This window comes from Galeopterus variegatus, unplaced genomic scaffold, assembly GCF_000696425.1.
Source record: "Galeopterus variegatus unplaced genomic scaffold, G_variegatus-3.0.2 Scaffold75, whole genome shotgun sequence".
NCBI lineage: Eukaryota > Metazoa > Chordata > Mammalia > Dermoptera > Cynocephalidae > Galeopterus > Galeopterus variegatus.
In genome coordinates this window covers 193,807-216,482 of record NW_007726186.1, presented here as the reverse complement: position 1 = coordinate 216,482, position 22,676 = coordinate 193,807, and the positions used below count along the sequence as shown (strand labels likewise).

Genomic DNA, 22,676 nt, shown 5'->3' with positions numbered 1-22,676 from the left:
CGCCCGTACCGGACCGGCAACGGGATTGCAACCCTCGGTGTTGCCCCCACCCCTCGCTCAGCCCGTGAGCGGGAACCGGTCTGTATGTGGGATCCGAACCCTTGGCGGGAGCGCCTCAGCGCTCCCAAGCGGCGCACTGCAGCAGTGCGCCACCGGGCCGGCCCCCAAAACTGAAATATTTTGACCAACACAAATAAATTATAATGGAATTGGGTTTTTACCCCTTACAAAAAATAAATATTCATGAATCCAGACTAACATAAAAATTAAACAAATAAATGAGAGAGAAGGGACAACTCTTCCTTACAGAAGAATTTCAGTTAATTCTGTATCAAATTGTCCAGAACCCATCTGTGAGCCATAAGACTTCACACAGGCCTCTCTAATAGCAGTGATCATATTGTATTACAGTTATCATTTTTCATGTCTGTGTTCACATCTATTAATGCAGTATTCATATCTATATCCCCAAGGCCTAGCACACTGCCTAAAAGGTCCTTAATGGGTAAATGGGTTATCTTTTGAAATGTAAATGAATCTTAGAACTTCCTAATTCACCTATCTGAGCCTTTGTCTTTCCTAAACTGAAGAAAGATCTCCTCAGACCTATTTCCTGTTTCCACAAGCAGAACCCTAGGAAACCTTTCAAAGATGATGTTCTCACTTTAGGGAGGAGAGGGCTAGCATGGCTCCTGAAGCTCTGTTGTGTGACTCTATGACTATAAAGACAAATAGACCTACTCAGTGAGTGCTAGGAGAAGAAAGAAGACTAGTGGAACATTCCTGGGCTCCTGGGAAGGAAGGGATGGCTGCACACTTGGAAGTGTCCCTGCTGCTGTACTGGCTGGAGATCGCCCTCGGTACTCCGAGCTGAGCCTTATTTCCTCACTGAATCCTCTTCCAGTCTTTGCTGCCCCCGTTGCCCTGCTATTTCTATAATGGGAAATAATCTGAGTTCTGCCTCTTGTGTTCCTGTTCCTGTTGTAGACCCTTCTTTTCGGGTCCCCTTTCTCATTCTTCCATTCCAGGTACATACCCATTCTAGCCCCTGCTCACTGCCCCACAGGGCTTGTTTACTCCACTTCTCACCTCACTGAGGACTAGGATTTGGGTTCTGCTTCACTTCTTTCTCACCCTGTGGCCAAGGGGCAGTTCTGTCCATTCCCACATCTGCCTGGCTCCTTAGACCCCAGCACAGCCAGAGGCTGATCCCTAGCCCTCCCTCACCCACCTTCCATCTTTCTGCCAAGGATTTTCCTATATCAAGGAAAAGACTGACTTTATTCAGAACCATCACTGTAAGTACAGGGACCACTGCAATGGGGTCTTGCAGTGGGGGAAAGAGATTGAGCCAACTCTGACCACAGCATAGGCAAGTGGAAATTTATAGTCAAGGAGCAGGGTGGGGGTCAGTGGATAGATCTCTAAGAGGAAACATCAGGAGTAAGGAGATATTCTGGCCAAACTGACCTTACAGCAGACAGGCCAGGGTGATCAAACATCACCTAGGGAATGGTGAAGGATGAAGAATCTGATCAGATATTGAGGGTGTGGGGTTCTTGCTAAACTCACTTAGCAGGGTTCTTTGCTAAAGCTGGACTTTACAAGAAAATACACAGATGAGCCTAGGAGAAGTTTCAGGATTTTGTCTAAAGTTTCTGTGGGGAAAAATGAAAATAAATGATCCACAGCAAACTTAAGTTGAAATAGTCTGTAAAACATCATAGAATTTTTATGTGGGAAGGAAATTTAATGATTTTTCTAGTCCTACTTATCTCATTTTACAGTTTAAGAAATCAAGGTCTAGATTAGTTAAGTAATTTTTCTACACTCATGTTTTCTGATGCAGAATCTAATATTGCAGCCGACATAATTTCACACTCAGAGTTAAACCTACAACATTGTTTCTTCCAGGATAGACATTTTTGAGTATTTCTAATATTATGTATTAAATTTTATATTTCACATTATAATGGTGCCTATTTACAGGAATGATAGCACTTTTCTTTCTAATCCAGATTTAGGGCGATCTCGAGAACTCCAATATGTGTATGTGGATAACAACATTCACCTGAAAGGCTTGCCATCTTACCTGTACAATAAAGTCATCGGGTGCAGTGGGTAAGGCGGACTTCACATTTTGGACTCAAAAAGAGATGGACTACTTTTGATAATTATGCTCAGTTTTGTCTTTGACCTTAATATACTAAGCCAAATATCCTTAAGAGTGATGAATGTTGGGTAAGCAATGTAGAGTATTGCATGTTGGGTTTAGTTCATAAGCAATGTGTTCAGTCAGTAAGTTGTTTATTGTCTTTCAGTCAGAAGAAAAATGAATCCACATGTACCTTTTTTGTTTTGCTATGGAAGTAAACAACTTTATTTTTTCCCCAGCTTTACTGAGGAGTAAATAACATATAAAATTATATATATTTAATGTGTACAATGTGATGATTTGATATATGTATACATTGCCACATGTATTATTATAAATTCAGTGGTTCCAGTCACAGGGAGTGGAGGAACCAGCATTAATTTAAACGGTTTCTTTGAACTCCATTGCAATGACAACTTTACTACAGTAACGGCCCTAGTATCTAGGATTTTACTAATTGGAAATGTTTAGAACTCACCATTTGAAATAGTTCTTCAATACAAATTGTGATTCTAGCAACCAAAGTGGATATTTCAGTTAATGGGAAGTGACAGGCTTTTGTTTTCAGAGCAGCAATAATCTGCTTCTCTGTCAGGCTTCTAGAAAGATGGTTTCAGCTGCTGCTTCCATAACACTGGGACAGAACCACCTTAAAGTGTTTCCAAAGCGGTCTGGAGTTAAGATAGGACCACTTGACTACCAGAACCCACTTTTGACTGGCCTTATTTTCCCCACTAAAGCAGCCAAAGGAACACCTTTGAAACTAACTATCCACCGTGTTTGATTCTCCCCTTCTAATTCCCAACATCCTGCATAACCTGGCTCATACTCTATGTAGTTTTGTCAAGAAGAGGGATGACAATAAGCTTACATGCAGAGGACAGCCATTCCCCGTTGGCATGGCTCCAGGGATGGACAGTGAGCTGCATTTGCTCTAGAGAGGGCAGTCCTACGAGTAGTGGCCTTCCCTTAGGAAAAGTTGTACAGTTGTTATCTCGGGAAAGCCCTAGATGAGTTCAGCTCTTATACAGGCTGATGAAATCCAAGCTGAGAGATGTATTCCAGAACCTTCTGTGAAGCAGAGATAATAGAATGTGTGGTAGAGTTTTTCAGCCTAGTGATTTTTCTACAACTGATTATGTCATGAATATGATACTACACAGTCGTTAATCCTAAGGAGTTCTTAAAGGATCTTTAATACAGCCTAATTCTTCCAAGTGGTGAGTAAAATGTCCCGAATCACCTTGATACATAGAATGACACAAGCAAGCTGCAAAGCTGAAGGCACTTTTTCTCTCACCAAAACCTTTAGAGACTGCACTGAAATGTGATCTAAGTCTCTACCACGATTAAGGAATAGTTTTTATTGACGATAAAGAGCTTTCTACTTTGATGTTTAGATATGGAGATTATTAACTGCCAGAAAGTTCTATTTGTGCTGCATAGAGATATACTTTTTAACCTTTGACTTGGTATCTGATAGCAGTGGTAGTGAATTTTATGAGAGCTTCAAATCTTTGAGATAATAAATGGTAGGGAAAAATAGAGGTATCATTAGCTAATAGTCTACATTTTTTTAATTAAAGTTTCTTGTTAGTAATAATAAAGAAATAAAGAAAATTATTATTAATAGGATACTATCAACCAGATTTTCTTTTGAAGAACAAATTATGTTTACCTGAACATGAGTCCAAAAAATTACCCAATTCATCAGCTGAAGACATATGATAAAAAATGTGTGTTTGGGTCCGGCCTGTGGCTCACTCGGTAGAGTGCGGTGTTGATAACACCAAGGCCACAGGTTCGGATCCCATATATGGGATGGCCGGTTTGCTCACTGGCTGAGCGTGGTGCTGACAACACCAAGCCAAGGGTTGAGATCCCCTTACCAGTCATCTTTTAAAAAAAAAAAAAAAAATGTGTGTTTGACTTTGACCATAATTGCATTACTTTGATCATGCAATTTAGGAGAAGCTTGTTCATGGCTTCCACTCATTGTTGCTCATCCACACTATCTTCCTAGCAGCCCCCAGCCCTTGATCCCCAGCCCATGCCAAGCCCTTACAGTGAGCATGTTATAATATGTAACTGTTATCGACATATATCTTAGCTTCATCTCTGTAAGTTACCAGCTGAATTTTTGCCATATGATATGAACTGCTAATAGCTCACTTGCTATTTGTCATGAGAATGACCAATGAATGAATGAACCAGGAAGTATATGTTGAATGCCCACTTTATGTTCAGAATCTTCTTGCTGCTAACCCACATACATCAAACAACCAGTTTTCTAATATTAGTAGTATTGGGGGTATAAGCAGTCCCACTTACAAATGGACTGTGATCCAAAAGGCATTCTTAGTCTGTTCGTTTAAATCAAAACTCAGAATGCATTTTTTATAGGAACAATTCCAGTCATTATATTCCTAAGCCAGCTCATTAAAAGGTCATTTAAACTGTTTTGCACCTCAAAAATTATACTTACTTACACAATATTTCTATGGCAAAACGTATTCAGAATTCTAATAGATGGTAACTGCTGAAGCCTTGACAACAGAATTAAGGGTCTCCTTTTTTCTCTCTCTTTATTCTGTTGAATATGTGAAAAGGGACTCCCCCATTCCGAGTCAGAGTGGCCTTAGCCTAGAGAAAAGGAAGGGAAGGGGCAGAACAAGATTCTGAGAAAAATCTAATATAAAAGGCATGAATGGATTTGAGGCCTAGAAAGTGTGCTTCCTGATTCTGAACAAGAACCTTGGTTCAGTTGTTCATTGAATGAGCATTTATTGAGCAACAACTCTGTTCAGTCACTGTCTAGATAATGACTATACAGCAATGAGCAAAACTATGCAGAAACTGCCCTCACGGACCTTATAAAATAGCCAGGGAGCCAAATGAACAGTAAATAATTGAGCAAACTTGGTGCTAGTTCTCTTTAGGGAGATGATATTTAAGCTGAGATCTGAAGGATCAGCCCACTTAGCTCTCCACTGCTATCATATGTTGCTTCTGCCCAGATGTGTGCCTGGGATGTAAGAACACAGTAGTTTCTGCTCTACAGCACTATCTCTGAAACAATTGCAGTACCCTTTTTAGATTAAGTCTGAGAGGATTAGAGCAACAACAGAGCAAAATGAACACAGTTTTAGGGACCAGTCTCATATATGTATATAATTCACATCTCAGAGAGAGAATAGAGAGAATGGGGTATAAAACTTATAAACAGGAATAAAAATAGCAAATAACAAAGGTTGCACACTTTCAAAAAATCTCTGAAGTCTCACAAAATTATCTTTGATATTCATGGAAATGTGAACAAAGTTAGCTCCTTCTTATCATATGTTTGTTTGTCAAATCATTATTGAGCTTTAACTAGCAATTTGGCACCATGCTAGGAATTGTGGGAAAGATGAAGACAATTTAGACATTTATCTCAATATACAAAAATAACTGTAAGTCAAATAATAAACACCTAAGAGAGAAAGTGATGGAACTATAAAGCATGGAACTGTGTTTTATGACCTAGTCTCAAAGCCACATATGGTTAATTTTGTTATATTCTATTGATTATATATCACACCTATTTATGGTAGGAGGAGACTTCATGGGGAGTGACTGATGGAAAGGGACAACCACTGCGAGCCCATGTGGAGAGACTATCACAGTGATAGACTATCAAAGTGATTTTTCCAGTTGTTTTATCATATGAAAAAAAGAAAACCAAGCCACTCTCTGCTTTCTTTTATGTAAATAAACAATTATAGCTGGATTTGTGTGCAAATTGGTTAAATGACCTTCTGATGGTTGTTAATATAACCACCTATGGTAATAGAGTTTATTTGTATAAGAAATGCATTCTGAGTTATGAATTAAACTAATGAACTAAAAATAGTTCATTTTTGTGTGGGGCTGCCTGTATACCACAGACAACCAATACTGGGTGCCTGAACCATGCCTTTATAGTGCTGACCCTAAACAGCATGGCAGCAGGTGAAAGTACTAAAGTGTGGTTTTGAGATGTCACTCAAGAGACAGACTTTGCAGTTTGGCTCCCATGAAGTTAACTGTTTACTATAACAAAAATATTAATACTCCTTTTAAGTATTAGAGGAATATAACAGAATCCAGAGTCTCCATAATATAACTTGCACAATGTCCAAGATACATTCCAAAATTCCGTGACATATGAAGAATCAGGAAAATGTGACCTATTCTCAAGAGAAAGGGAATCAGCAGAGATCAATGTAAGATGACCCAAAATGTTGAACTGAAAGACAAGGATTTTAAAGCAACTATTGTAACTATTCTCAGTGAGTCAAGAAAAATAGGTTTCTAATGAATGAAAAGACCAGAAAAGTAGAAACCATAAAAAAAGAATCAAATGAAAATTCTGTAATTGAAAATACAATGTCTGAAATAAAATTTTTGCTTTATGGGCTTAATGGCAGAATGGGCATACTAGAGGAAAAGTCAGTGAACTTGGAGGTAGAGTAGAAATGATCCAATCTGAAGAGCACATAGAAAAAAGATTGAAAATGTAAACGAATGAAGCATCAGGGACCTTCCAGACAATACAAAAAAGCCTGATATATGTATAATTGGCATCCTAGAAGGAGAATAGGGAGAGAGTAGGCAACAACAAAAATGTCTGAAGAAATAATGTCCAAAAAATATGAAATTTGATGAAAAACACAAATTTACATTTTCAGGAAGCTCAGTGAACCCTAAGCAGTATAAATACAAAGAAAACCATGCCTAGGCAAAACTGCTGAAATCCAAAGATGAAAAGAAAAATTTTCAAGAGAAAAGTGACACATTATGTACAAAGGAATAATTCAAAAGACTGTTAAACTTCTCATCAGAAACTTTGAAGGCCAGAAAACAATGGAACAGCATTTTTAAAGTGCTAAAGAAAAAAGTCAACTCAGAATTATAAAATCACATTCTCAGGTAAAACAAAACTTAGTCTTAAATACCTCTGCAAAGGTGACAGTCATACTAATTATCCAAGCTAATGTTTATTCTTTCTGGGAGTCATAGTTTCTTTTCTTCTCCAAATCCACTTCTCTCCTTTCCTTTTCCTCTAGAAAAACTTTTTGCTGAAAAGGAGGAGGGTAAATCTGTAGAAGTTCCCACAATAATGGGCATTTGGATGACATAGTATACTTTCTTAAAGATAAAAGATAGTTTTTGGATGCTTTTGATAAGGGAGTTTAAATTAAATCTTTACTTTTAACACATTGTTAGTTGGAATGATGTGTGTGAAAATACATAAGAATTAATTTGCTGAATTACATACATGTTTTGGAGCATATACTTGTATGTGGCAGAGTCTCAGTGGCAAGATGGTGTTACTATTCATTTAGCTTCTTTGGGGCTAGATGTTGAATGGCAGCTATGAAAGCATTGAGTTGAAAGGAAATTGCTAATAATTGTTATAAATTATATTACTAAGCCAAAGGCATTAAAATTTGTAATGGATTTCAACTCATTTTAATAATTCACTTAAGGGTTCAACGTACAAATCTTTTTTGTAACCACCTTGGCTTTTAATCTAAAATCATAATTATTGAGTTATATATCAAAGATACCAAGGCTTAATAATTGCCAATTAATAATCATTTCATTGTGAACTGAAGCATATCATGAGGCTTCCATCCCTCCTTACTGATAATTTGCTTCATTATTACTTCTTTTTTAGATGAATGACATCCACTTCTCAAGGCAGGTACCTTTCTAGCCTTCTCTCTCACTTGCCATTCTCTTCCATGAACCCAGCACTAGGACCAGTGGGAACTGTGTAACTCCATATGTCCTATGCGTTCACAGAGTTGAATCCCTGCTCTTATTGTTCCCTTTTCCTGGAACATCATCACTCTAATCTTAGTTTGTAACAATAGATAAGAATAAAAAGAAAGCATGACTGTAAACATTGCTTAACGTTTGCTGTGTACCAGACACTGTGCTCATTGATTTATCTTCATCATTGCACAATATCATCCTAGCAATCCCTGTGTTATTATCCCCATTTTAGAAATGAAGAAACTGAAGCTCAGAGAGATTAAGGAAATTGCCTGAGGTCACAAAGCGAGGTGGCAGTAATCTTATCATTTGCATCATACTCAACCACTGTACTATGCACACCGCTTCCCTCTTCTCTTTTGTCTACAGCCATGACTATATGTACATTTGAGCCCTTCTACTAGCTCCCTGAGAGCAGACACAGGGTGGATATTTAGTCTCTGATGCAGCTCAAGAGAAGTTGGCCATGGATCATGGAAAGCTTCCTAATTTGTGTGAATTCTTCCTTTGCAGCCTGATTTCTATATAGCTGCAGCACATTCTCCAGGGTTAAGCACAGAAGTCATTTAATAAATGTATCCTAAAATTAATTTAATTAGCTTCTTATATCCAGTGGTGAAGAGTAGGAATTCTGCTAAAAGAATTGTTAAAGGGAAATTAGGCTTTATGTAAAATGAGGATCCACTTGCTTGTTAATGTGAACCTCTTCAATTGTTTAGTCACACACCTGTCTTTTCAATTATCGGAGACAAGGAAAGCAGTAGGAAAAATCTGGCTTTCTATTTTCTAAATTTTTATTTGTTATTCTATACTGTTACATTTTTGGGGCAGTGTCCAGGTAGAGTTCATCCACAATTTGGTTAAGAAGCAGAAGTTTTTAAAGGCAATAACAATGTGAAATAGAAATACATGAAGGACTTACTTGATTTTTCACACTACATTTTAATTGTTTTATGATTTTTGCTCAGGGTTCTCATACTACAATGTGACTGTAAAGTTTGGATAATATTATCTTACCGTGCGTATTAGTCAGGGTTCAGTCACATGGCTGTGGGGGCTGGCAAATCCAAAATCTGCAGGGCAGGCAAGCAGGTTGGAGACCCAGAGAAGAGCTGATGTTTTAGCTTAAGTCCAAAGGCAGTCTGAAAACAGAATTCTTCCTTCCTTGGAGGACCTCAATATTTGCTCTTAAGGCCTTCAACTGATTGCAGGGCAGTCTGCTTTACTCAACGTCTCCTGATTTAAGTGTTAATCGCATCTAAAAAAATAACCTTCACAGTGACATTTAGACTGGTGTTTGAGCAAATATCTGAGCACTGTGGCTGGCATTGCTAAGCTGACACAGACACAAAAATAAAACATTTGCCAAAATTCCATTTGAGAGATGACTGTCATTCTCCTAAATAACTGTTACCTTAAATGTGCCCATCCTGTTGGGTAACCACATGCAGATATTTGAAATGCTCAGCTCTGTAATAAATCTCCCAGGCATAAGACTACTGACCCCAAAGAGCTCCCCAGGAGTTTTCAAGTTTCTAAGTAACTTCCTTTTTCATATTCCTTACATTCTAGAGGGAGTAGCTGCTTTCTGCTGCTGTTATTTCAATATCCTTTTAGCCTTTTTTACTGGTTTACACTTACAACTTTTCCTGTTCAAATTACTGATGTGGTTTCTGTCTCCTGGCTGGATCTTGACGGATACAATAACCTTCTGGCTGTTTGCTAGGTTAGTTTGCAGTTGCTGGCAATTACTAAACCAATTTTGCAAATTGAGATGATTCAAACTTAGGCTTTAGTCCTTCAGATGGCCACTACTTTCAATTCCTACTTACTCGAATGGGGATAAATCCTCCTTTGTGGGGGGAATCTTTCTTCAACCTTCCTTGATGGGCTCTGGACACCAATATTGTCTCTCAAGCTCCATTAAGCTGTCAAAAGCTTCTCAGCTTCTAAACAGTCTTTTCAGTAACTGCCAAACATCTTAGAAAAGAAGCATCCCCAGATACTACTCAATATCCCTTGGGTTTCTGCTTTCTTGGATCTTGGCTCCATAATTTTTCCAGAATGCTCTCTGAGGCAGTAAAGCAGGTATTTCATCCAGCTTTTTATATTGTCCTCAGTTGGTTACTATTATTACCTGGTTTGCCATCACAAGAAGTGGAATCTCTTTCATAACTGTTTAATCTCTTCCATAACTGTTGTATTAGTCCTTTTTTGTCCTAATGTTATATATTTTAAATTTCTATTTTATATCTTTAATCAGGACATGCCAGGTATGTATTTTTATTTCACAGAACCAATTTTTTATTTTATTTATCTTTCTACTCTGTTTTTTTTTCCATCAGTTTCAGCACTTACCTTTTTCAGTATCCTACTTTTTCTATTTGCTTTGCTTTTTCTAGTATTTTTCAGAAAGAACTTTGCTGATGTATAATTGTACATATGAGACCCTCCAAAAAGTTGTGGAAAAATAGTATTGAGAGATAATAGGAATCTTTCCATGAGCTTTTTGAAGACCCCCTCATATGTAAAGTATAAAATTTGGTAAGTTTTGACATATGTATATACCTCCACAACTATCACTACAATTAAGATGATAAACACAGCCATCACCCCCAGAGTTTCCTTGTGCTCTTTGGTAATCCTTCCCTTCTGCGCCTCATCCCATTTCCAGGCAACCACTCATCTGTGTTCTGTCACTGTAGATTAATTTTCATTTTCTAGAGTTTTACGTGAGTGAAATCAAACAGTATATACTCGTTTTTGATCTGGCTTCTATCATTCAGCTAATGACTTGGGTATTTATCCATTGTGCAGCACATATCAATAGTTCATTTCTTTTTATTGCTAGGTAGTGTTCTATTGTATGGATATACCATAGATTGTCTCCATTCACTTGTTAATAGGCATTTCTGTTGGTGCTAGTTTTTGGCTTTATTGCCAATAAAACTGCTATGAACAGTCTTTTAGTGGAGCTGGACTTTCATTTTCTTGGATGAAATACGATAAGGAAATAGGATAAGGGTGGAATGGCTGGAGTATACAGTAGATATGAGTTTAATTTTTTAAAGAAATTGCCAAACTTTCTGAAAATAACTACAATTTTCCATTCCCACTGGCAATATAAGATTTTCAGTTCTCATGTACCTTTGTCAACACTTGGAATGATCAGTCTTTCACATTTTATCCATTCTAATTGCTGTGTAGTGGTATTTCATTATGGTTTTATATTGCATTTTCCCAGTGACTAGGGGATGAGCATCTTTTCATGTCTTATTTGCCATCTACATATCTTCTTTGGCATAGTGTCTGTTTAAATCTTTTGCTCATTTTTTTAATTGGGTTGTGTGTGTTCTTATTATTGAGTGTTGAAACCTTCTTTAATGGAATCTAGATATATGTCCTTTATCATATATATGCTTTGCAAATATTTTCTCCCAGTGCATGGCTTGTCTTTTTATTTTCTTAACAGGGCCTTTCAAAGAGCAGATGTTTTTGATTTTGATCAAGAACAGTTTATCAGTTTGTTCCTTGATGGATCATGCTTTTGGTATAACCCAAGGTCACAAAGGTTTTCTCCTATGTTTTCTTCTAGAAGTTGTATGGGTTTAGGTTTACATTTAGGACTATAATCCATTTTGAGTTAATTTTTTGTTTGGTACAAGGTATGATTGAAACTCCTTTTTTTGCATATGGATATCCACCTGTTCCAACACCATTTGTGGAAAATACTGCCCACAAATGGTATTATATCTCTACGGTATTTCCTTGTACCTTTGTCAAAAATTAGCTGTCTATATACGAGTATGTGTGAGTCTGTTTCTGGATACTCTAGCTGTGCCATTGATCTGTTTGTCTATTTTGACATCAATACCACTCGGTTTTAATTACTGAACTTTTACAGTAAGTCTTTAAATCAGGTGATGTTGGTCCTCCAAATTAATTTTTTTAAAGTTGTTTTGGCTATTCTGGTTGTTTTGGATTTTCATATGGATTTTAACATCATATTTCAATTTATACAAAAAATTTTGTGCTATTTTGATTGTTGAATTTATAGATCAATTTGGGGATAATTAACTCTTAATAATATCAAGTCTTCTAAGCCATGATCATAGTAAATGTCTTCATCTCTCAGCAATATTTTGTAGTTTTTAGAATATATGTCCTAGACATCTTTTGTCAGATTTATTCCTGTTTTATACTTTTGATACTATTGTAAATGATTTTAAGAAATTTTTTAAAATTTCCAATCGATTGTTGCTACCATATAAAAGTAAAAATGATTTTGTATATTGATCTTGTATTTGTCAAACTTGGTAAACTCAGTTATTAGTTCTAGTGGGTTTTTTGTTTTTGTTTTTTTGTTGATTTCATTGAATTTTCAGATTAAGTTAACTGGAAACAGTTTGATCTTTTTGGGTCTGGATTTTAGGATTTTTTTAGGTGGGAATGGAAAGGTGCTCAGTCTAGTGCTAATTAGGGAGGACTACCGAGATAAGACCCTTCTGTTACTTTACTCATTGCCCCATGTAAATCTGACTGGTAAGAACAGGCACAATTTTCAACCCTATATGGGCTCTGAGCATTATTCCCGCTAATCCTTTCAGGTGGTTCTTTCTCTAGCCTCAAGTAGTTCCTACACAGTCCTCAGCTGGATACTCCAGGAAGACCTTCTGCAGATCCCCAGAGTTCTCTCTATGTGCATCTCTCTCCTCTGAGGTTCTCGGTCCTATGAACTCTAGCTGCTTTGGATTCAATGAACTCTTAGTTCTTTTTCCTCAACTTACGGTGCCTGTGAAGCCATGACTAAGTTATTCTTGCCTGCATCGCCTCTTCTCCTCAATCAGGACTTTGCTCAAATGTCACTTCCTCAGAATACCTTTCTTTGATTATGCTGTCTAAAGTAGTGCAGTTCTCAGTCACCTCTCACTCTACTTTATTGTGTATTATGTATTTATTATCTGTCCATCCTCATTGTAATAAATCCAATTCCAATCTTATGTATATTCCTAGCAGAATTGTATGCTTAAATGTACCAAATGATATACATAAAAAATCTTATGGGGGCATGATTCATAATAGCTCCATGCTGAAAACAGCAATGAAAATGAATAAACTACAGTACAGGCAGCAATATGGATAAATTCCAGAAATATAATGTTGTCAAAGGAACCAGACACAGAATACTTCAAACTGTTCAGAAAAATCAAACCAGACGGTAGTGTTAGAATTTGGAGTAGTGGTTCCCTTTGGTTTTGGTTATGGTTAATAGTAGGATCCAAGGTGGCCTTCTCAGGTTCTTTGTCTTGACCTGAGGTGGTTAGATTCACTAATCTTGTTCACCTTATGAAAATTCACTGAGGTGTACAGTTGTGATTTGTGCACTTTTCTATATGACTATTATTTTTAAATAACAATATTTTAAATATTTAAGGTTTATTTAAAAAATCTATAAATATAATTTATTACCTCAACATTTCAAAGAAAAGTAAACATGATTATATTGGTATATTAACACAAACATTTGTTTGAATTCTATAGCCACTTTTAATAATGATTTTAAATAAAATATATTTTATAAAATTATTTATCAAAAAGAAGGGCAATCTTTATATTAAATGATGACATAAACTTTTGCCACTAAAACTGGAATAAGAGTTTTATTTATTTATTCACTGTCACCACCTTTATACAGCATTATTATAGAAGTTCTTTATAATGCAATAAGATGAAAAAAATGAAATAAATATTATAAATACTGGAAAAAAGAACCAAGAAGATCTTTATTTACTGGTGATGTGCTTAAATACTTAGAAAATCCAAGATATTCTACAAAAACAAACAAAACAAAAAAAACTTTCAGATACATAAAAAGAATTTAGGAAGGTGGCTAAATATAAGATAAACTTACAAAGGTCACCAGCTTTTCTTTATGCCTTCAATAATTAATTAGAAATCAAAATAAGAGAAAAAATCCCACTCATATTAGCATCACAGATTTAAATATCCTGTAATAAGTTTCATAAGAAAGATGCAGAATCTATATGAAGAAAATTGTGAAGTTTTTATTAACATCAAATTACCTGTCTTACCCAAATTCGCATATAAATCAGTGTTAACTCTAATCTAAATCCCAAGAAGGTTTTTGGAAAATCTAGATAAAATGATTATAAAGTTTAAATGGAATAATAAAGAACTGAGAATTGCAAGAAAAAAATTGAACCAGGACAGTTAGGGCAGACTTATCAGATAATAGAATCTTCTATAAAGTTATTATAATCAAGACAATGTAGAATTGGCATAGGGTTAAACAAGTACATCACTGGAACAGATCAAAGACTTCAGAAACTAATGCAAGGGTATATGAGAGCTTAATATGGTAAAGAGAGCATTTCAATTCAGAGGTAAATGATAGTTTTAGTTAATAATGCTACCAATACTATTTGTCTATTTGGAAGAAAAAAGTTGAGTCCTGTTTCATATCATACACACACACACACACAAAAAAGATAAAATAAATATATACATGTAAAAATAATACAATAAACATACTAGAAGAAACTGTAGGATAATATATGCAGTCTTCAAATTAGGGCAACCTTCTTAAGAAAATCAGAAAATCTAAATGCCATGAAGGAAATAACTGGATAGATTTCACATCAGAAAAAAATGACTGCTGAATGACAGAAGGTACCATATGCAAAGTTAGAATACAAAAATATTTCGAAAATAAATATTTTAGTGCATATGACAAAGGATTGTGACTGTCAATATGGAAGTTCCTACAAATTGATTTTTTAATTCAATAGAAAATTAGGCAAAGGATGTGAGTAGACACTTCACAGAAGAGGAAATATAAATGGCCAGTAAACATATCAGAAGGTGATAAAATTCATTAGTAACCAAGAAGACTATTTTAATTAACCAGACTATTTTAATTAGCCTTGGCAAAAGGCTAAAATGATTGATAACATCTAGTTCTGATGATGAGGTGGGGAAATGAATTCTCTCATACAGCCTTTTTGGAGAGTTCTCAGGCATTTAAAATTTTCAGCCTTCAGGGCCAGCCATCCCAGTTTGAGAATTTTATCTTACATTCCTATGTACAGGTTTTCTATTATTGTATGTAAAATTTATTGTGATGGCATTTGTGTAGTAGGAGGAAAACTTTGAAAAAAAATGGGCTGAACATAGTGAATAGGTTAGTAAGTTATGGTTCATTCATACTATGGAGTATTATGTAGCTATTAAAAAGAGTATTATGTAGCTATCCTGATTGTCCTGATTGATTACATGAATAAAAGCATATTACAGAATTGTTGATCCCATCTGATTAAAAAAAAAAAAAAAAGGGGGGAGGAGAGGATCTATCTCTCTCTATTTTTTGTCTAAGCATAGAGGAAAGAGTGGAATGATAAATACCAAACTGGTAATAGAGGTTACTTTGGGGAAGGTGGAAAAAGGGTTTGAAGAGGAAAAGTTAGGGAAAATTGTTCACTTTCTCTTCATTTTCTATGTTGATTGGCTTATTTCAATGATCATGCATTATTTTTGTAATTTAAATTTACAATATTAGACTATTTCAAAATAACCTATTTAAAAGCATACTCCTGGCTAAAAACCAGAACTCTTGTGACCAAATTGATAAAAATAGCTCTATGTGAAAAAGAAGTCATGAAGTGGAATTTGTCCAGCCCCATAACATTTCTATTTAAAACAGATCAAATCCTCCAAATTATCAATTGTCTGAAAGTACAAATTATTTGCTTTAGGAACTTGCAGAGAAAGCCACAGGCTCTTCCCTGCAGTGGCTATTCCATACCTCTTCTATTTATCTCAAGCTCACACTTTCAGAACCTAACAGTGTCCCCATTCCTATTTCTTTGTATGACTGTAGTTTCCTTTACCTCTTTGCTACCGGTCTCTTCCCTGTCCACCACAGTGTACCTCATGATGGTTTTTGTGAAAACCATCTAACAATTTTCCCATGAATTAAAACCATCTAACTTCAGCTAATATCCCTGGCTTCCTCCTCCCACCCTTTCATATCCTGTGTTCCTTTTTCCATTCCCCCTGAAACCATAAACATACCCATATTCTTCAGTTGTCCAACTGCTGCACATGTTCCCTCTGCCTGAAATACTAGTACGTATATCCCTGCATTTATTCCTGGTGAATTGGTTGAGTGCTGTGAGATATTGACTACTCTGCGAAATCTTTCCTAATTTCTGGACAGTGTCAGCCACTCTTTCTCTGCCTCTACATTGTTCTCCCGAGGGAAAGGGGTCATCTTGGTTTTTTTAACCTAAATATCATGATTGATTGGTGTATAGTGGATGCTCTGGAAATGCTTTCTGATGAAGGGACAGAATGAACAAATGAAAGAACTTCTAATGAATAAATGAGGCAAAGTCTCCTGCTTTCCAGTCCTGGGTCATATGCTTCATTGCCTTTTTCTGGTTGAGGTTAGAAATATCATCTCATGTTGTGTTTGGAGAGCCAACGTTTGTTGGCACCTGTTTCCTATTTAGAGGAGAAAACTATTGAGGCTTTTAAGTAACCAAAAGTTCTCAGACAGCAGGTAGAATGAGATCGGACTCCTGAGTTTTGGTAACCCCACAGTTAAAGGAGGAAGGGCATCTCTGCCTTCTGGCTGCGTGGCGTGACTTGGCTTATTCAGTATGCTAAGAATATTTTTCCCACAAGTTTATGGAAAGATCCAATAAAGTTATCTTCTGCCATTAAAATCTGTTTGCGGGCCGGCCCGGTGGCGCACTGCTACAGTGCGCCACTTGGGAGCACGGCGGTGCTCCCACCGAGGGTTCGGATCCCACATACAGACCGGCCGCTCGCTGGCTGAGCGAGGTGCGGGAGCAACACCGAGGGTTGCGATCCCGTAGCCGGTCCCGGTCACGGAAAAAAAAAAAAAAAATCTGTTTGCTTTGTGGGTTTAAGTTTTTCTACACAAAAACTCTGTTAAACAAGATACTATAACTCAACAAAGTACTCTTTTTTTTTAAATTTTGGAAGTTTCAATAAACATAAACTTGGAGAGGGTAATAAAATGAGCAGTAGAGCTTACACAGCAAATTGTGTGGATCCTCAAAAGTTCCTCTAAAGCTTGTCCTTCCTCGAGGTGAGTATTGTCTCAGCAATACTTTAGCTGTGTTCCAACTGATGAGTTTAGATGTGTAAGACAGGTTTTATTAAGGAACCCAGGATCACATCTGTTCACTTTGAAAAGAATTCTGGCAATTCAGCAGTGTTGTAAATTTTCAAATGTATATTTTGATTAACACACTTTATTGGCACCCATATTCTTTTCCTTTTGTTAATACCACTGTGAACCTGTGTCTTTTTGCAGCTGTGGTGCTCCTATTCAAGTTTCCGAGGTAAAGCTGCTTTCCTTTTCATCAGGGCAGCTAACTGTTTTCCTCCCAGCCGAGGTGAAGGCCATAGGGACAGAGAATGATCACGTCTTGCCCCTGCAAGAACTGGCCATGAGAAGTCTGTATCACACCTACCACAGTTTTCTGAAAGGTACCTGGGACTTCTCTTTTCCTTTCCTTTTTTTTTTTTTAATCTCTTGGTGAACATAAAAACTGTGTTTTAGGCTGCCGGTTTTGGCTTTAATCTTCTAAAAAAAGTTTCTATTGTGGTAAAACACACATAACACAAAATTTACCATTTCAACAATCTTTAAGTGTACAGTTCAGTGGCATTAAGTAATTCACATTGTTGTGGAATAGACTTTTCTTATAAGAAAAAGTTCTAATGTTTTATCAACACCAATCCCAGAAGCATTTATTAATATGGTTAAAAGAAACTAAGTGGTTTGAATGAAGGAAATTGGTGTTTTGGGAATGTGTATCTGGTCAAAGTTGAAAGGCTGACAGTAGGGAAAATTTAGAAAGAACTTATCCTGAAAGCAAAGTTGGGTACCTCTTTCCACACAGCAGGTTTTTACCTCGTTGCTTCCTCACATCTGAGAAATGTGTACACCTACAGGAGAAGAAATACCAGGAGACATTGGCAGTACTATCACAGCATGCCGACTGATTTTGGAAAGGATTTGGCAGTGCATAGATTTCATAGGTATTGTGGGATGTGCACCTGAAATGCTTTAAGAAAGCATGAGGCAATATTAATAAGAAAAGCACATTTTGAGTGTTTTTAAAGCTGCTAAATGTTTTGTCTTTGCTAAAAAAAAAAAGTTTATACAAAACATCTAATATTAACCTTCCAGGAATATCTACTATAAAGTTAAGTTGTTTTTTAAAACTAAACAGAAAATTGTAGTTATTTACCTATGACTAAATTACATTTTTCTAAGTGGTTATTGATGAGTCTGGACAAATATAAAAGGTAAGAAGATAATTTGCATTTCATTCCCCAAAATGGGTTGATAATTTTTAGATTTCATTTCATTATGACCATTTCTCTCTCTACTGTATGTTTGTCCTCAGTAGAAACTCAGGGCGAATATGTGCTGAAGATTGCCTCAGCCACTGGGATGTTTTGCTTTAAACCTCTCTTTTGTGTAGCTCATACTAAGCTGGGAATGAAACTCCGTATTTTTATTAATGACAGCTCATGGGAGTCAGGCAGGGAAAATCTTGGTTTCATTATTTTTTCATTCTCTTTGATTTCCTGCTTTTTACTTTCTTCAATAAATATGATTTAGCCTTGATTGATGCTTGATTGATACTAAATGCCCATCAGATTTAGGGAGAACTTAATAGAAGTCAGTGTTAGTCTTTAGTCCCAGTCTTTTTAAATTCTCCAACTCATAAAAGCTTATACAACCCTCTCTGGGTAAATTGATGCCTTTTTGATCTTTGTTCTTAAAGAATATTTGATCCTATTCTTTCCTTGCCTCTACCTCAGGACAGCTTCTGGTTGCTTTTAAAAGAGTTATGTTTTCTTTTAGTATCAAAAATGTAAAAAACATTTTTATTTCCCGGTAATGTTAGATTTTTATTCAGTGCCTATCAGATAACAGAATATTCAACATGAAGTACTTTTAACTAACTGAACTTACTTGGTAACAAAGAGAAATAGTTTAAGGAAATCTGATTTTTTACTCATGTGCATGATTTTCTTTTGTGTTCCAGATTTGAACTTTCTGTCTCCAATCTCACTACCCAGAAGTCTCCTGGAGCTGCTGCACTGCCCCCTGGGGCACTGCCACCGATGTAGTGAGCCCATGTTTACGATTGTCTACCCCAAGCTCTTTCCCTTGAGAGAGACGCCAATGGCAGGGCTGCACCAAGGGTAATCATGCCTAAGTGGGCACCAGGGTTTAAACCTGGGAGGGGTGCGATGTGGGGAGGAGGAAGCCATGCACAAAAGCATTGTTAAGTCAGCAGCTCTAAAGGGGCATAATATGCTTCCTGAGATACAGCCAAATGAAATGAATACACATTTTCAACATCACAAGAAAACTGGACTTGCCTTTACCAGTTAATTTTTTACTCATATACAGAGTAGTTTGATTGTATGTGTTATTTAGAGTAGCTCATTCTTTGTGGGAATGTTTTCCTGCTATTCCCCTATTCACAATAGTCTTTAGGCAATAAGGGATGCAAGAAAAAAAATTGCTGGCTAATGGGACGAGCCCAGCCCTTCTATTTAACTGGTGTTGCTGACTGAAAGTGTGGACTGAATTCTGTGTGTGTGTGTGTGTGTGTTTCTGTTCTGAATTTCTAACCCTTCCAAACGGCATTCTCATGCTCCTCTTCATTTTTTTTTTGGCACAATGCCTTGAATTTGCTAAGAATGTTCACTAAGTAAAACCCCAATAGTGGTAGTTCAAAAAAAAAAAAAAAAACCAGACTATTAAAGACAGGACATCAAATGAAAAATCCTCCATTTGTACAATCTTAACTTGTGGATTTTCTAAATTTAGGATTTTTTATGTTTGAATTTTTTAAAGTTAAAGTGCTATAATGTCTTCTCCATCAAATGTGGGGGGACAAGTAAATTTTCCAGATAACTGAGGCTTGTTACCCCTCTTCAATGCCACAAAGTGTTTCTATTATAATCATTTTTATAGAAACCTTTCCAAGATTTTGTTTCCTTCCTTCATTTCTTAATCCATTCAAGATAGGCAGTGTGGTGCAGTGTTCAGAGCATGGACCTGGCACCCAATAAGCCTGGCTCTTGTGCTGTGAGAGCTTGGGTACGCTGCTGAACTTCTGTGAGCCTTGAGATGGGAACAGAACAGCCTACATGGCAGGACCATAGTGAGGATTAGCAGATGACAAAGGCAAACACCTGGCTCATAACAGGTGTTCCACAAATGGCAGATATCTTTTCCATATCTCCACCCACTCCCTCTCAAAACTGTGTATGTCTTTTTCTTGCTATGAGTAATCCCATATTGTTGTACTGTCTGTTCCTGTTTCAACTTTATTTTTAATGTTTCCTGCTTAGAGAAGCCCTGCTCCAAACCTTTCTAATTTGCTACCTCTAATCTTAGGTGCTCAGATAACCAAATCTGGTGGAATTGCATTTAAATTAGAGTAAAATGAACTCAGGTTCCCAGTGTGTTATTTACATGAATAAAATTAACAAATGAAACAGACATCTTTGAGAAGCAGTAGCACATAGTGGTCAAGTACTAAAGCCTTGAATTTCATTCTTCCGCTGGGAGACCTAGGGCAAATTACTGAACATCTCTGAGCTTAGTCTTTTCATCAATAAAATGGGGATAATGATAACGTCTACTAAATAAGGTCATTGAGAGGATTAAATGAGATCATCTGTGGAAGAGCCCAGGATGGTGCCTGACATGTAATAAATACTAAGTAAATTTTAACTACTATTATCTATTTTTCTAGCTCAGAGACTTCATAATTTCTTATTGTTGTGTGCAAATGGTCTACAGATTAGCAAGATATCATCATAGGAAAATCTTAACTAATTCATTAAACAGCAGTTAAAATCCCTATGCATTGTTATTGTACAGTTTCCTATAGAAGACATTTCCTTATTGAAAATATGAAATTGTAAGCAAAACAATATGGTCAGGATGCTCAGTTAGTAGCCAATCAGATTCTAAATGCCTATTTTTAAAAAATAAACCTTTTTATCATGGTAATTCATTTATGAAAATATGGTAGATCCTTCAAATGAGGTCATTTTTGTGTTATTGTTATATGAAATTTGGGGAACTTATTCAGTACTTGCATTTTTAATTTACTGCTACTTATTTCCCTGCTACAACATAGAAGTTTAATGTGAATAATCTTTAAGAACATAACGATAATAGTATTAATTTAGTAAAATCAACTAATTTAGTATATCAAGTTCATAGGACTCAGGCAATGCCCTTTTGTTGAACAAAGCCAGAGTGCCTGTGTTTATAGCAGAGAGGAAACGCCAAGATAGAAACGTGGCTTTCTGTGGTCGGTTAATGTGAGGGTCTGAATTTTGAGTTTGCGGCTTTCATTTGGTCCACCAGACTGTGCTCCTTCCCATGTTACCATGGAGATTGTATTAAAAGCATTGACTTCAGTGTCTATCACAGTCCTTAAAGTACTTTCTTTCGTAACTGAAAACCAAATACTTGAATCTACAGTAGCTTGTTGCTGAAAGTAAAATCAATACTTTTTAATATTGTATACTCTAAAAGGTCTTGATAATATTATTTTAAAGTTTTTGAATATATTCAGTTCAGTTTGCATTGCTTCTCATAAAATAATACGTTGTATCAGCCAATATCTAAATTAATGTGGACATCTGGCATTATTTTAAAAGGGAACATATTGAATATTCTTCTAAAATACCAAGTTCCCTGGAAGTGTTAGTTTCAACCTAAATTTAATATAGAATGAAGTAAAAAGAAATTACAGTATTTTGCAGAAACAGTAAATACCCAAACCTTCAAATATATATAGCAGAAAGAATGACTAGTAAATTCATGAGTTTTGATCCTACAGGCATAGCAAATTTTCATTCCCAAAACTTCCTGATTATTTATTAAAATGGAAAACTTAAACTCACAGGATTATTTATTATTAAAATAACATGTCTGACCTTTCCCAGGCATATATGGAACTCACAATTTCTATATTTCCCAATTAGTAAATCAGGCTACCCAAAGTTTTTCAGGAGCATTATATTAGTTTGCTAGGGCTGCCACAACAAAGTACCACACACTAGTTGGCTTAAACAATGGAAATGTGTTGTCTCACAGTTCTGGAGACTAGAAGTCCAAGATCAAGGAATGAGCAAGTTTGGTTCCTTCTGAGGCTGTGAGGGAAGGATCTGTTCCAGGCCTTTCCCCTTGGCTTGTAAATGGCCATCTTCACCCTGCATCTCTTTACATCATCTTTCCGCTATGCATGTTTGTCTCTATGTCCAAATTTCCCTTTTTTATGAGGACATCAGTCATATTGGATTAGGGTCCACCCTGATGAACTTATCATAACTATTACGTGTGTTCTCTTCCAAATAAGGTCTCCGTATTAGTCAGCTCAGGCTGTCGTAACAAAATACTATAGACTGAATGGCTTAAACAACAGAAAGTATTTTCTCACAGTTCTGGAGGATGGAAGTCTGAAATCAGGGTCCCAGCATTGTTAGGTTCTGGTGAGTGCTGTGTTCCTGGCTTGCAGACAGCCAACTTCTCACTATGTCATTATATGGCAGAGAGAGAAAGAGAGAGGGGGGGGGGGGGGGGGGGGGGGGGGGGGGGGGGGGGGGGGGGGGGGGG

The 22,676-nt window shown here is 36.5% G+C and overlaps 1 protein-coding gene across 2 annotated transcripts in view; it reads left to right on the top strand.

Annotated features, from left to right (window-relative positions):
* LRRC28 (leucine rich repeat containing 28) overlaps positions 1 to 22,676 on the top strand; it is a 143,764-nt gene that overhangs the window by 111,210 nt on the left and 9,878 nt on the right. The window contains exons 7-9 of one of the 2 annotated variants that reach the window (XM_008578520.1): positions 2,019 to 2,121; positions 17,322 to 17,497; positions 19,072 to 19,231. In XM_008578520.1, coding sequence (XP_008576742.1) covers positions 2,019 to 2,121; positions 17,322 to 17,497; positions 19,072 to 19,231 — 439 coding nt within the window. The remainder of the gene's footprint in view (positions 1 to 2,018; positions 2,122 to 17,321; positions 17,498 to 19,071; positions 19,232 to 22,676) is intronic. The other variant, XM_008578526.1, reaches the window with a different exon arrangement.